The sequence below is a fragment of the Rhipicephalus microplus genome, chromosome X (assembly GCF_043290135.1).
Source record: "Rhipicephalus microplus isolate Deutch F79 chromosome X, USDA_Rmic, whole genome shotgun sequence".
In the NCBI taxonomy this organism is placed as follows: Eukaryota; Metazoa; Arthropoda; class Arachnida; order Ixodida; family Ixodidae; genus Rhipicephalus; species Rhipicephalus microplus.
This window is the reverse complement of record NC_134710.1, coordinates 59,453,376-59,467,565: the sequence shown is the minus strand read 5'-3', so window position 1 is coordinate 59,467,565 and position 14,190 is coordinate 59,453,376. Positions and strand designations below refer to the sequence as shown.

The 14,190-nt window shown below is 41.1% G+C and overlaps 1 protein-coding gene across 5 annotated transcripts in view; it reads right to left on the bottom strand.

Moving 5' to 3' along the window:
- The window catches only part of LOC119176084 (dnaJ homolog subfamily C member 7), a 106,218-nt gene that overhangs the window by 15,794 nt on the left and 76,234 nt on the right, over positions 1-14,190 (bottom strand). For 4 of the 5 annotated variants that reach the window (XM_037427212.2, XM_037427210.2, XM_075876865.1 and 1 more), the window contains exons 2-5: positions 9,387-9,475; positions 7,548-7,861; positions 5,960-6,078; positions 2,060-2,213 (exon numbers count right to left, since the gene is read on the bottom strand). In XM_037427212.2, coding sequence (XP_037283109.1) covers positions 2,060-2,213; positions 5,960-6,078; positions 7,548-7,861; positions 9,387-9,475 — 676 coding nt within the window. Of the gene's footprint in view, positions 1-2,059; positions 2,214-5,959; positions 6,079-7,547; positions 7,862-9,386; positions 9,476-12,077; positions 12,182-14,190 lie in introns of those variants that run through there. The other variant, XM_075876864.1, reaches the window with a different exon arrangement.

Below are 14,190 nucleotides of genomic sequence, written 5' to 3'. Positions count from 1 at the left end.
TGCTATGTTGCACCAGTACAGAGTCCTGAACTGCAGGCCTGCTGGGAAAATATGGCAGAAATATGTCATAGAGACTAAAATATTCGAAAAGGGAACTGAATTTTAAAAGCTCCTCCAATTGTCATGAGGCAACAGAAATATTTTACCACATTACAGCTTCAAAAAATTTCTTTTTGCCAATGATTAAGCGTCGCGTATGGCATGAAAGGTGTAGTTCTGCCACCTTCCTCCTTGATTTTCGTTCACAACAAAACTTTCAACGTGTCTCGAAGCAGACTATATCAAGTCACCCTAAATAATGCAGCCGCTGTTTATTTGATAGAAAATGGTATGACAAAAGCCGACAACCTGTGTTGTCAAATTTTTAACAAAACTTGAAATTCGGCGAGATGGTGCATAGCTTTGGAAATTTTTCGAGGAATGAACAATGCATCAAGGCATTCACAAGCGCATGTACAGTCTTTCTTGTTCTTATAAATACTTCGTTTAGCCCTCAAAAATTTCACAATTACGACATTTATTCATGGAAAAACCGAAGTGACATCTGAGAACACAAGCCGCTCAATGCTACCGAGAAAAAAGGGACGCTTGATGCTTACAAATCGTGCTGCTCCGTCGTCTTTAAAATACATGAATGATGAATTTTGAACACTGCCCTCTTTCTGGGTTGATTAGATACATAACTGTAGATCAAACTCAATGTGAACCACAATTTCACGTAATAAAATTGGCGTAGAGTTGCACATTTGTCAGAACATACTATGCAGCCTATTTATATGCCCTTGAGAGCCATGTTCGTGTATTTCAAACATTTGTCAATTAAACTAGAGACAATACTCCGTCTTGTCCGTGCTTCGCTGCGCAGGGACAAGACGTGCTCTAGCCAGCCTTCTTGGCAAAAGAGAAACTTCAGAGCCAACACCACCACATCTCACTGGAGTGACATGTGCTTGCACATACCCAGAGTACCCCTAACACCACACACAAAAGTTGGCAGTTACGCACACGTGGCAGAGGGAACCACTTGAGGCCATAAGCAAAACCAAATCCTGAACAGCTGTGGCTGTCTCAGGCTGATGCAAAACATCGTTCCTGTCAAAGCTTGACACTGAGGTTCTGTCATCATTCGAATCAAGGCTCGAGTTACCATCACCTAATTTAGATCAAGTTACAAAATGGTTTCAAGATGTGTGCATGATTCCGCCCCTATAGGAACGATTAGGGACACAAGATGCAGCCCTCTATCATATTTAACAAGAGAAGCAAAACTGATTCTGGTGGAAACTGGCTGAAAAGATCACCACTACCACCACGCTTTATACATGTGGCAAATCTATAGAAAAGAATAAATCTTCCTCAAACTCCAAACAACACCAAGCGAATAGCTGGTCTAATTTTACTGCGATTATTACTGCTCAACACTGTCAGACTGCTAAGCTGATGCCATGATTTGACAGTTGACATCAGGGTTCGTTTCATTACAGAACTTTGATGTTATAGAAGCCTAACCATGAGCGGCACACATTGCTCTCAAGTGCATCAGCCATGCCCACTTTCCCATCAAGCACACATTCGTTCATGTGAAGGTTTGTTAAAAATCACTATTCAGTCAAAGCAGGAATATTTCAATGGTTTATGAAGTGCAATGGTAGGACTAACCACTAGGAAGTGCAAGGTGAAAAAAAAAAAAAAATTCAACACGGCCAAATTGGTAATTCAAAGCATCAATCCCTGTTAATCCATTTGAATAGGCATCATACATTACATGCTTGTTCCAGCTTCATATTCAGCACTGTGCTTGGAAAGAAATCGTATATTTAAAAAGGTATGTTATAAGATTGAGCTAACGGTTCTCTTACTATGACATCTACATACCTGAAGAATTTAGCACTTATGCTCTTTTGAGGTCACATCTTTAGCATGACATAATGCCAGCCACACTAAATTTTCAATCATAGCTGTTCCAAAGGTATTCACTGTTAAAACAGTAGAAATAAGGCTGTGACTAAGGCATATTTGACCAGATGGCTCTATGGTTTGGACTCCAAAGAGTACAAACCTTGTATGCTGCAGATGCTTTTTTGTGATCTGGTGCTAGTCTCAAAACTTGCTGAAAGTGTTGCAGTGCTTTGTCAATGTTGTCCTCGTAGTAGAAGCACAAGCCTCTCACATACATGGCATCTGCATTTGTTGGCTCAGCACGCATTATCTTACTGAAAAATGTAAGGAAATATGAGTCACAACTTCAATTTCAAATGCACAAACAAGAACCTCTGATCATTACATGATACCCATGAACTCATCATGAATACACTAGTCACCAGGATTGAGAACAAGCTGTAAATGAAATAATATTATGAATGTAGATGTCGAAGGCAAACAAAAACAAATGCAGTCTGCTTTATAGGCAGACTAAAAAAGCAAATATGCAGCCATTGCACTTAGACACTGTGTAGTATCCTGCTTCAATGAACTTGTGGTTGTATGCATGTCTACCTACAGCGAGGGTCTAGTTCTGGCTGGCTTGATGCCTTCAGGTAACATGCAAGGGATTATTGGTCAGCTGCCAGCTTGTAATAAGATCAAGTGCTACATGATGCCAACAGGCAAAAAGAAATGGTGTGTTCGACACTTACCTTAATGGTTGCAGGCAGCACTAGCCGACACTCTCACATGTAAATGCACATATATACCTATAACCTCCTGACTTCCGGGTTGGATTTTGGCCCACCAAATTTCCTGAATCTTTCACAACTGGGTGTGTAGATTACGAAGATAAAAAGTTAAGCTTATTATTTGCGTGATGCCTTTGGTTTTGGTATGGCGTGATGTCCAATTAATTGGACGCTGGAACCGAATTGAAGCGTTAAGTAGTGGGCCTGATGCAATACAAAACAAGGTTGCCAAAGAAAATTATGACAAATTCTAGAATAACTGCAACTTAATATTCAACATTAAACAAATGCTTAAGAACTACACAAAAGTGGACCTTAATTTTCGCCGTTAAACTTCTATTACGCTGCTCTTTTGAACACCACCATGTTTTCTTCTTTGTTTCGGGATATCGTGGTGCAATTTCGACAAACCTTTATAGAGGGCACTAGTAGATGTCGAAAATATTGAAAAAATGGTGTTTGATGAAGAAAACATGCTGAGATCTTTGTAGTTATGGAGTATTTGATGTCCAATATATTGGACAAATCACCATAGCTGGAAGTCAGGAGGATAAAGTGGATGGACCAATGACTGTCACCAAAGCTCAGTGGTAGAGCATCAGCCCTATTATTTGAAGGTTGTAGGTTCGGTCCTTACCAGTGGCAAGTTATCTTTTTGTGAACTTTTCTTTCTTCTCATTCACATTAGAATTACTCCTCATAACATACTCTATACTTTCCTTGGCATCATCATTAGTTGGTACTTATTAATATCATGATTCCCAAGCTCTCATGATGGAATAAATCATTTTAAAAAGCCCACCTTAGCCACATGGATGAGATTTCATTTCTAGGTGTAAAATACGTTTTTCTCAAGATGTAATAGTGGGCAACTTTTGAAATTGGACACAATGTTATTGTTACTTCTGATGGCCAGATTGGGATGAAATTTCTCCCAAATATTCCTTGAAATAAGAAGAGTGCCATTATCTTCTTTGAAACCCGATATCACTCATAATTTTTATGAACCTAAATCAAGCAAGCATGGGTTGAGCATTTTAAACTTCTCACTTAATTTTTCTTGTTCATTAAAATGTCTTATATCCACTTTGTTGTTAGTTATTTGTATTTTACAGTTACACATGTAACTCATATAGCATTCTTGCATTAGTTGTTCACAACCATAACAGTTAAGTGGCATAAAAACTGTATCCAAAAAGAGTGATAGTTCACACATTGTCGTGGAACAAAACAAAAACTATGCAAGTTACTAAAAAAGTGATTACATATTTGAAATCGGTGTAAAAACTATGAAAACAGCAAGAATTTTAATACACTAGCCTATAGACTAAATAAACTTTTTGGTAGCATTTCCCCTTATTGAGAGAAAATTGCAACAAGCTGTAAGACAGGTCCTGATGCCCCTCTGAATTTCCTGCACTGGATGTCCGCAACATTGGAGATCACAAAAATAGTCTTGCTATGACTGGTTGAGAGCTACGTATCGCTGTCGACAAGAATGTGAAATGAAATACAATGTACCCGAACAGCATTCGGAAACTGGACACTTTGCTTTCAGTATATGAAAACGACATTGTTTTCTGTCGGCACAGCCAGCAGCCCAACAGAGAAACCCTGCCATGCAAGCACATGCGAGCACTTTGCACTGCACTGCACTGCACTGAAGTTGCTAAAATGATATTCCGCTTCCCAGGCAAGATCTTCATTGCCCGATGCAGCAACGACACCTATTGTGGAGAACAGAGAAGCAGGGGTCATGCTAGAGCTGTGCATGCGCACAGTGAGTATTAAGGGAAACCTCCGATTTGCCGAGAGCAATGAAATTTATGACATGTAATCCGGGGCAAGAGAAACTGAGCAGAAAAAGTTCTTCCACTGTCTAAAGACTTCTGAACTAATAAGTCATCTTTTTACACTGAACAAACGCTGCACACATTCCTGAAGTCGCCTTGCTCATTGCAGCTTTACAATACATTAGCACTATATAAATCACTGAACAGGTTGAAAATTCCAAACTGATAATGCATTCTGAGGAGTGATTGAGAGTGAAAGGAGCATGATGCACAGTGGATCCACAGCAAAACCATGCATGAGCTGCCATACGATACAAAAGAGCACCACCAGCAGTGGAATGACTGCACTGGTGATACAGTGCATATGGACTAGGAGCACTCAAAAAGCAGTCGTGTAAAACCATTTGAAATTACAAATGCTCCCAGAAAGCAATGCATGAATAAGGAAAGCTGTATTGCTAGAAAAGCATTTTACAGGATGGTGGAATACCTTCTACACCTGTATGCAAACCACGCACGATTCAGGCTTATTGTTATGCATTTACACACCATAATACCACAGTGGCCATTATGTAAGTAGCTCAACAGCTGGCAGGGAGCCCCAAAATGTTTCAATTTTGCTTGCACATATATACATGCATAAACAAAAACTATAGTTGACCCCACACCCCCTCCCGGAAAAATATTCTGGCTACAATCCTGAGAGGTGCTAACATTTATGAGTAGCTTATTTACCTATTTGTCACCACTTTTACACTTATCATTACAGAATGAGCTAGCCTCATAGGTGTGATGTCCACTTCGCTTGAAAGTTCCACATCTGAAAAGCTGCTCTCTTTCACTAAACTCAAAAGTATGCAGCCTGCAACATGATGCTAAAGACACACAATGCAGGGGGGGAAAGAAGAGGAGAAGAAAGAGACTCCACTAGAAAACAGATGAAATTGTGTCATCTTCTAGTAACTAGTGAAATAATGGACCCTCGATGACATGAAATTTTGGTTTCAGGCACCCTTGTAATATCTAGTTTTCTCCCCAATTTCTGCATTCGAAAGTAAAGTGCGGGTTGTAACATGAGAGTTAAACGCCACAGGCAAAAGAGCTTTATGCAGGAGTTAGCACGCAGTAATCGAATAATAAGCAGCTGCCCATGTTTATACATTCCTGTGTTTTTGCTCTTCCAATACACTTTTAGTTGAATATGGCATAGCAGATTAAGTTGCGTTTCAATTGCATGCTAGTGCCATTTCTGGTCCTTCACATTTCATAGTAGCACACTGCACTCCAAGGCTAGTCTAAAAAACAGTGTGAGGCCACATACAGACTAATTAACACGAGTTTGACACAATTAAATGATGGATACACTAACTGTTTTTTCAAAGTAACAAGGTGTTACTGTAGTTTGTGACAACGCTAAGAAATCTGTGACGAATCAACAGAATTTGATATCATGCCATAAAAGAGAGGAACAACAATGTGTCAAGCACGTACTTGGCAATCTGACGAGCATCAGTCAATCGCTTCAGCTGGGCAAGACTTTCGGCTTTGAGGATTTCAATTTTAGAAGAAGAAACAGCTTGCTGCAATGCACGATCCATGTAGTGGATGACCTGTACAAACAGGGAGTGTCCATTAAACACAAGTAGAGCAAAGTTACCTTAGTTTCAAACAATAGAAAAGTGCACGGGGACACGAAGACGCAGTGAATATTATGAACAGATAGGAAATTATTCAACCAACAAACGTGAACTTCATTATCTTTCACTGCCCTCACACTGACCACCTCAATTTCAACAACGCCCTCCGCCACAATGGCGTCAGACTGCAGGACAGAGGTACACTTTAGTTATTAAATAATTTCCTTCCATTTGTTTTTCAACTCTTTTGAAATAATTCTACAAACGATGCTTTGCCTCTTATTAGTTTACAAGTTAAATTCTTTTCATCAAGACATAATTTGCATCCTTAAAATCCTTTAGGAGATTCAACTGTACACCATAGGTGCTGCTCCCATGACAGTTGATGTATATCTTACAAATAAAACAAGCACTTATATTTACACTTTTTTCCTTCCTATTTTTCAGAACTTGTAGCATAGATAAATATATGTCCTACACACCCTTAAATAAGCAGAAAAATTGAATTGCACTGACTGGACCATGGCACAAAGATCCACTGCACCCTGATATAGGACAACTTCTAAGATTTATTTATTAAAAGCGATGACACCTGAATGCAAAATCTGATTAAACAATTTTTGTTCAACATCATGCTACATACTGGTACAAATGTTATCATAGTATACACTGTGTTAACTGCTCAGCCGCTCGATGGTAGCACACCGGTGTGGCGAGTGCTGACAGATTTAAATGAGACCTTTGAGCATACAACAGGGCACCACAGACCATTTTAGATTCACAACTGTGGTATTCCTGAACAGGCAATGAATTGCAAGTTCAAACAGAAAAGTAGGACTGGCACTTCCTAATCATTCAATCAGTTCAAGATTAATGACCTAGAACAGTGGAGCAAATGACCACAAGCCAGTAGAAGACCTCGCAATCCAAAATTTCTCATGGAGAAATAACTGCACACTAGTACAATGTAAACATGCTGCCTCAATAACTTTGTGAATAAGTGCTGTAATAAGATACGGAACTACAGCGCCTTCTCATGGAGAGCACAGCGATCTTGAAATTGTGAAAAGGAATTCACTAATAGCAGAAAAATTGTTTTCCTTTTCAGTGTACCTCTAAATTTTTTGCACAAAATGTTTCAGGATGTCACCTTTGGCAGTGTTAACTTGACACTGGTATACAAAAAACCTTTTAACAAAAGTTGCATGGTTTCATCTAGCCATCTATTAAGAAATCAGTAATGTGTATGCCATATAAATGCTTAAAAAGATTTTGAGGCACTACCAGTTCACTTCTAGTAGGATGCTGCTTGATTGATAGAGGCAACAAGTGTTCCAATCAAGCTAGGGACATCCTAGCACATTCAAACATGGTCATTCAAAGATTTTACTACTAAGTGTAGCACTTGAACATGCCAACATTCACGTAAAAGTGTAAGGTACCTTTTCATAGTTCTGTGCTTTGTAGGCCTTATCGCCTTCATCCAGGAAAAGTTGCAGAAGCTCTGCACTTTTCAATTCACGAAAAAGTGCTGGATTCTCGGGATCCACCACACGCAGCGAATGGAGGGTCCTCAATGCAGCAGCTGGGTCCCCTAGTGCAATATAGCACTTGGCCTCACGCAGCAGGCTCTTGGAATTGCGTCGATCTCTCTGCAAGGCTTGGCGGCAGTCATCTAGAGCTGCCCTGTGGTCTCCCAGCATCATGAAGCAAGCAGCCCGATTTGAATAGTATGTTGCATTACTTCCATCCAATTCTGAAAATTAAAATGAATTTTGACCTCTGGGTGGTTTACGGGCCCTTTAAAGGCTCACTCATTACTAAGCGCTCAGATAGAATCTTTAGCAGCAGCAGAACTATCAAAGAAGTGAACAGCTGAGTAGGTTTGCATGCTTCCCTGCGAACATGTCGTGGGCCCCAAGCAAGTGTGCTTGCAATAGACATTCTATGATAGTTTGAAGTGGGCAATGTTACACCCACAGCCTATTTCCTTACGGCACGGTTGAGGTATGCATCAAGAACCGAAACAGGCTAGCAGTTTGTAGGGTGATGTGCGCTAGGCTCGATTACGTTATCGCGATCTACTCTTGAAGGTGAAGCGAAGCACAAATGTCATCCAATTTTATAAAACTGGCCATCAATTTCAATCATTTAGGTCAAATGCTCAAAATTGGAATTGTCCACATTGATGATGGCAAATACACACAAAGCTATTGGTGATTATAGTGAATTTACTAACAGCAAGATTTTTTAAAATTAAAATTTAAGAAAACGTGTGCTGGAAGAAAATTCCTATACCAAGTTTTGATTGTAATTCTTAGTAGTCTGCTTTTTTAGCTATGGTAAAACTGCAAGCTCAAAACACAAACAGGCCATTGTATTACGGTGTGACACAAAGCTTTATGGGGCCAAAAAGAATTTGGTGGCACTAATCTAAACTGTATCCTGTTTGTCAATACTAGTTCATCTGCAAAGTAGCTACTCATTTTAGATCTAAATGCCATGTTTACATCTTTGGGATGGTGTTAAACTAATCTAAACAAAGCGTCTTACTTTCTCTACATTTTGGAATCTTCAAAAGACACATTAGGCTTCTTATGTAAACTTTAACGCATTCCTGGCACTCAATATCTAGACCCACTCCCAACTTGTTTTGTAAAGATGTGCATAACCATGTATAAACTTTTCTGTCTGCTTGGACTACTGCTTTTACCACAAGGTAATAATAGTTCGTCTCTCTGTGCACTCATATAACCAAGAATTCTGCTTGCATGTGTGTATACAGGGTATTCCAGCTACATGAATTAAGATTAGTTTGTAAAGACAAATAAAACCAAACATTCTACAAAAATTAACGGCAGTCATGTGCTTTTATAAACAGCCTCTCTGCACTGTCAAAATTGTAAATGCACACCCAAATCCAATGAAATCAGTTTTAAATGAACACAGGAAAAGGAAACCCTTCTCATGGCCAAGGTTTTAGGCATATCATTTCTAGTGGAAGAGCATACATGAACCAGCCTTCGATTACTTGCACAGAGCATAAATCATATCTAAGCAGCTATCCCTCATGTACAACTGTGTGTTTCCGATTGACAGGTGGTGCTACCCTACTAAAACTTTTGGATCTAACTCGCTTTAACAAGAATCTCTTGATATCCCGACTCACGTGTCTTACGCCTTCATTTCTCCTACAGTAAACAACACAAAAACAGCCAAAACGTTCTGCTTGCTGAAAGGTATTCATTGCTGCCTAAAATGCATAAAATATAAGAACAAACCTATTGCTTCTGTGTAGCGCTTGACTGCTTCATCGTACATTTGACGACCATATAGCTCATTGCCTTCTTCTTTTTTCAGTTCAGCAAGTCTATAACAGCAGAAAACACAAGTGAATAAATACCAAGTTAGTATTCTTGACAGAGAACAAGATGGTGCATCAAGCAAGGCAGCTCTAAATATTCATTTTTTTTTTTTGGCTGCATAAGCTCGCCTGTCTTTTACTGCGAAATTCGATTAAATATCACTGAATATGACAACAGCTAAAAGAGTTTGTAATTCATTTTTTAAATCTGTAAGTTGAAGCCTATTCCACACCTGCCTTAACTTCCGCACTTGTGAAAATGGCATTTAATGCAAATACAAGTACTTTTGTGCTCCACCAAATAAAGCATGCGGAGCGAGGCATTAAATAAGCTTGTTTAGGGTGTGAACTGCCAATAGATAGTCGGTGCTGCAGCAACATGGTACCTTATGACCTAATCAATAAAACTTCCCTGATAAAATTACGTGTGTCACTGTAATTGTACATAAAGAATGCTGTGTCTATACACAAGCTAAATATCAACATTTGATGACTGTATTGCACAAATCGACAGCTAATATATGAAAAAAAAAAGCCGATGAGGAATTTAAAACAATTCATAATAGTAACTACAGAATGGAACACGCACATGTAATGCAGCAAGCAAAAATCAATTACAAATCTCTGAAGCAAGATGTCTTACACACCATTCTACACTATGCACATAAACTGTTCACTAGAAGTGCATACAAATTATGCCAGTAGATTTCTAAAGGCATTTCGTGTACATAAGACAGCTGCGTAATGAAACTTCAGCACACAGAAGGGGACAAGAAAAAAAGATTAGACAAGGGCAATAACGACCTTGTCTTTCTCCCATTCACTTTCCTATGCTGAAGTTTCACGATAGATTCCTACCACCAGCCATAACTGCATACTTTGAGAAGACAGCTGCGGTATAGCGAAGAGGATCAAGAAAGGCAAATTCTGTGAAACATGCTGGGCTGCCTAACACACATCTTTCATGTGTGCAATTATGGCCTGCTTCTCAACAATTCTACTCAGAGTAGCATAAACACATTGAGTGAAAATTAAAAAAATATATTACTGACACTGAACAGACCATAACATCTGGGCAGTTAGCCAGTGGCTATTCAACAAGTCAGGCTAGATTAGGCAGGTACACTGCCCAGTTTTTTTTTTTTTTTTTTTTGGTAGACTAGGTCACACTGATCTGTTCCCCCGTTGCACAAAAAGAACACTTAGCACGCTAAAATAGTAGATGCGACAGTATATTACTCAATATTCAAATAAACCAGGCAGTGCATGAAATACACCAGAGCTACATGAGGAGAAACAGGTGATCACCAGCAATATTTACAGCAAGAAATTTTTCAGTTTCTTCAATTAACATTTTGTCAGCTGGTTAATCCTGCACAAGTGAGCCAGTAAAGTTATCAAGGTCTCATTTTCCTTGAAATCTAAAGCGCATGAAAACCCTGGCAGCATGGCAGACAACTGTTCAAGAGAAATAAAAGCAAGAACGTTTTTAAAACAGCACTGACTGACAAGCGATACAAAATGTTTTTTTCACAATGGCTTTTTTATCGGCTATGCTGTCAGATTTTGCCTGCTATGAGAACTTGTCTAATCAGATTTACTTGCAGCATGTGCACTAAGGTGACAATCCACCAAAAAAAGGCTTTGAACAGGTTCGTAAGCAACTTTTAGCCAGCAGTATTTTTCAACAGGTAAGTTAGAAAGGACCTAGGGAGCTTGAGGAGAGAGAACTTATGCAGACACTGACAGTCTATCTGTATAAGCAATGCTGCCATAGACAAACTAGCATATCAAGACACTGGACAATGCAGCAGATTACAATGGTGAATGCCTCTAGTGATGGTCATCAGCTGGAGTAGTGTGCCTGGCAGAGCAAAGGCAAGTTTAACAAAGGCATGACTGCTTTTTGTGATGCTATCCTATTGTGACACCTCCTAACTTGCACTGGGTGTTAAACAAGAGTGTCTAAAGTGCGGCCACTGTGCAAAGTTTTCCACTCACGAAATCGTAACAACACAAGTAAACGCGTGGAAGTGACAGTTTTCTCAAGAGTGACAATCCACACATGGCAAAATGGCCGACGATAACGACTGCAATGATGACATCAAATCACAGGGAAGAAAGAAAATATAGGTTGGCTTTAACAAGGCGAATAAAAATTGCCCACCAGTTTATGTTGCTTACACTTAATTGAACTGAAGACATAAAATGCAGCTTAAGGTGGGTCACTACTTCCGAGAAAAAAAAAATTTAGTTCTATTCCAACATTTGTAATAACCATTTCGGCTAGTAGGAATTCGGCAAATGTCAGGTTTAGAATGAAATCCGTTTTACCCACAAATGATACTCCATCAACCGCAGTCAAGCTTCCGACGGGCAAAATTTCGAGTAGCAAAGGCATCGGTAGCCACTACGAGGGTTGCGAATGGTTGTAGGATGCCGAAAAAAAAAAAAAAACGGCCCTGTAGAAATCGCTTGAGAAGTCAAGCCCGTTCGCGCGAGGAAGTCGCGACAAAGCACGGAGGACCAGAACGCTCGAGGCGTGCTCAATTCTCCCGACGCCCAACCAACCGCGCAGCGATGCACGAGATGAGAGACAATGTTTTACCTGGAGTTTTGCTGAGCGTAGTCGTAAACGTAGCAAACGTAGCGAGGCCGGCGCCGCCGTCGGAGCACCATGCTCAACTGTTGGGCCATCATCTCGCGCCAAAAACACGACGCCGCGCAGTTTTGCCGCGATTTCTCGGTCAGGATATCCCAGATTGCCCCACGGGCGCACGCGGCACTATGGGAAAAGCATACCCGCCAAGTTCAAGGTTTGCGATTCCGGGAGATTTCCGCAAGGATGGGGAGGGGGGGTCCGTACAGCAAACATCGGCGTTGCGATACTGAAGAAAATTTTTCGCAGCGGTTTAACCACATTACCGTAAACCATATATGGCTGACATATATAAACCCAACCAACGCCTCCTAGAAAAAATTATGTCTGGAACGTCGCTCTCTTTTTTCAATTGGAAGCCTCCTGCCAGCACGCAATCTCGGAGGCCATGCCTCCTGCCTTGTGTTGCAATCGGCCGCCGCGTGAGACCGCTCGCCTCCGTACCGCTCAGTCACGTGACATCACGGCTGCTCGGAGGCAACTGCGAGAGCATTGTGTCCGCGGGGGGGGGGGGGGGGGCAGCCGTTGGAGACGCTCGCCTTCGTACCGAAGAAGGAGGGTGAAATCAGTGGGTAGGGCAGCGCGTTCGCGGCTCACGTTTCAGGCATAATTTTTTTAGGAGGCTTTGATAAACCATATATAGGCTGACATGTGCCGCTAGACACAAGAAACAGGTGTGCAAAACAAAGCACAGAACCCTTTCTGTCAATTGCATTAGCAACGTTATCTACAGGATTCCACTTTCGTGTGGTGCCTGTGATATTGGACAATAGAAGATGCCTTAGAAGGGTACTGACAAAAAATTTGGCCTGGCGTTTTTCTGCTGCAATGCGTTGCTGTAGTGCTGTTAGTCCAGACACGGACACATTGTTTGCTGCAGCACGCGATAGATAATTGCAGGCCCCTCATTAGCGATCAGTTTCAGTTTCGGTTTGAGAGAGTTCCAAAAACTCGGTGCAACTGTCGCCACCTAGGGTGTGCAACTATTGACCACGTCAGCACACAGAACTGTGACGCACTTTCACACGATCCGCAACAAGAATTATTTTCGAATAGGTAACGGCACTGGAATGACGCGAAACACAAAACTTTTTAAGCGTGCGCCACAACCATGCACTCGCAAACAGCCGCCGGGAAATACAGACTTCGGAAACTAACGCGGCAGAAGAAAAAAAATGGTGGCTATGACGTCATCATAACTTGTTTTGTTGACCGTAGCGTGGTGACGTGAGAGAAGTATGCGGTCGCCTCGGGTATAGTGCCTAGAATATACTTACTAGTGTGCCGACCGCGGCCGTCGTGATGGCAGGGAGAATGATGCCTTCCACCAGCGGCCACCAGACGGCGATAGCCGCAGGGACCGTGCTATACCGAGCCAATGGCCCAGCGGCCAGAGGTGGTGTTGCCAGAGCCCGAGCGGAGTTGTGTCGGCGGCGTCTCTACCGCGGCCGTGTCTGCCAACGCGCGCGCGGCGCCGATGGGCTCTCCCAGCCCACTTTAAGAACGCTGGTTGGGAGGCGATGCGTAACCAAAGCTATATTTTTTCGTTGCATTTTTGCAAACGTACGTACACCCCGTTATCAAATACGGTACACGATATCGAGTGTTTGATCAAAAAATTCCCAATAAATTAATGAACACGCGTGGTTTCTCAGGAAAAACGTCAACTTTAATGAATTTTTCTATGGCTCAAAGGTAGGGTAAGTTCTTCGCATGAACTTCAATTCTCCAATGACGTTGGCGCTAGCTCAACTTATTAAATGTAAATAGTTTAATTTCATAACAAATACGGTCCGAGTGCTACAGCAAATATCGATTTGCTTTTCATTTTTGAGTATTTTGGACACATTTATCGAAACACCCGGTACCAATGCGGATATTATCGATGGTTCAAGAAAAAATTATAATATTAACGCAACAGCATTAAAGAGCTCATTTCGTAGAAATGCCGGTGTTGGCGACGCCGGTTTATGCGAGAAGTAATCATGGCCGTGAAAAGAAATCGATAGCTGCAAATAACATGCAGGATACAAATTATTAGTTCCAGCTTTTCACGGGAAAT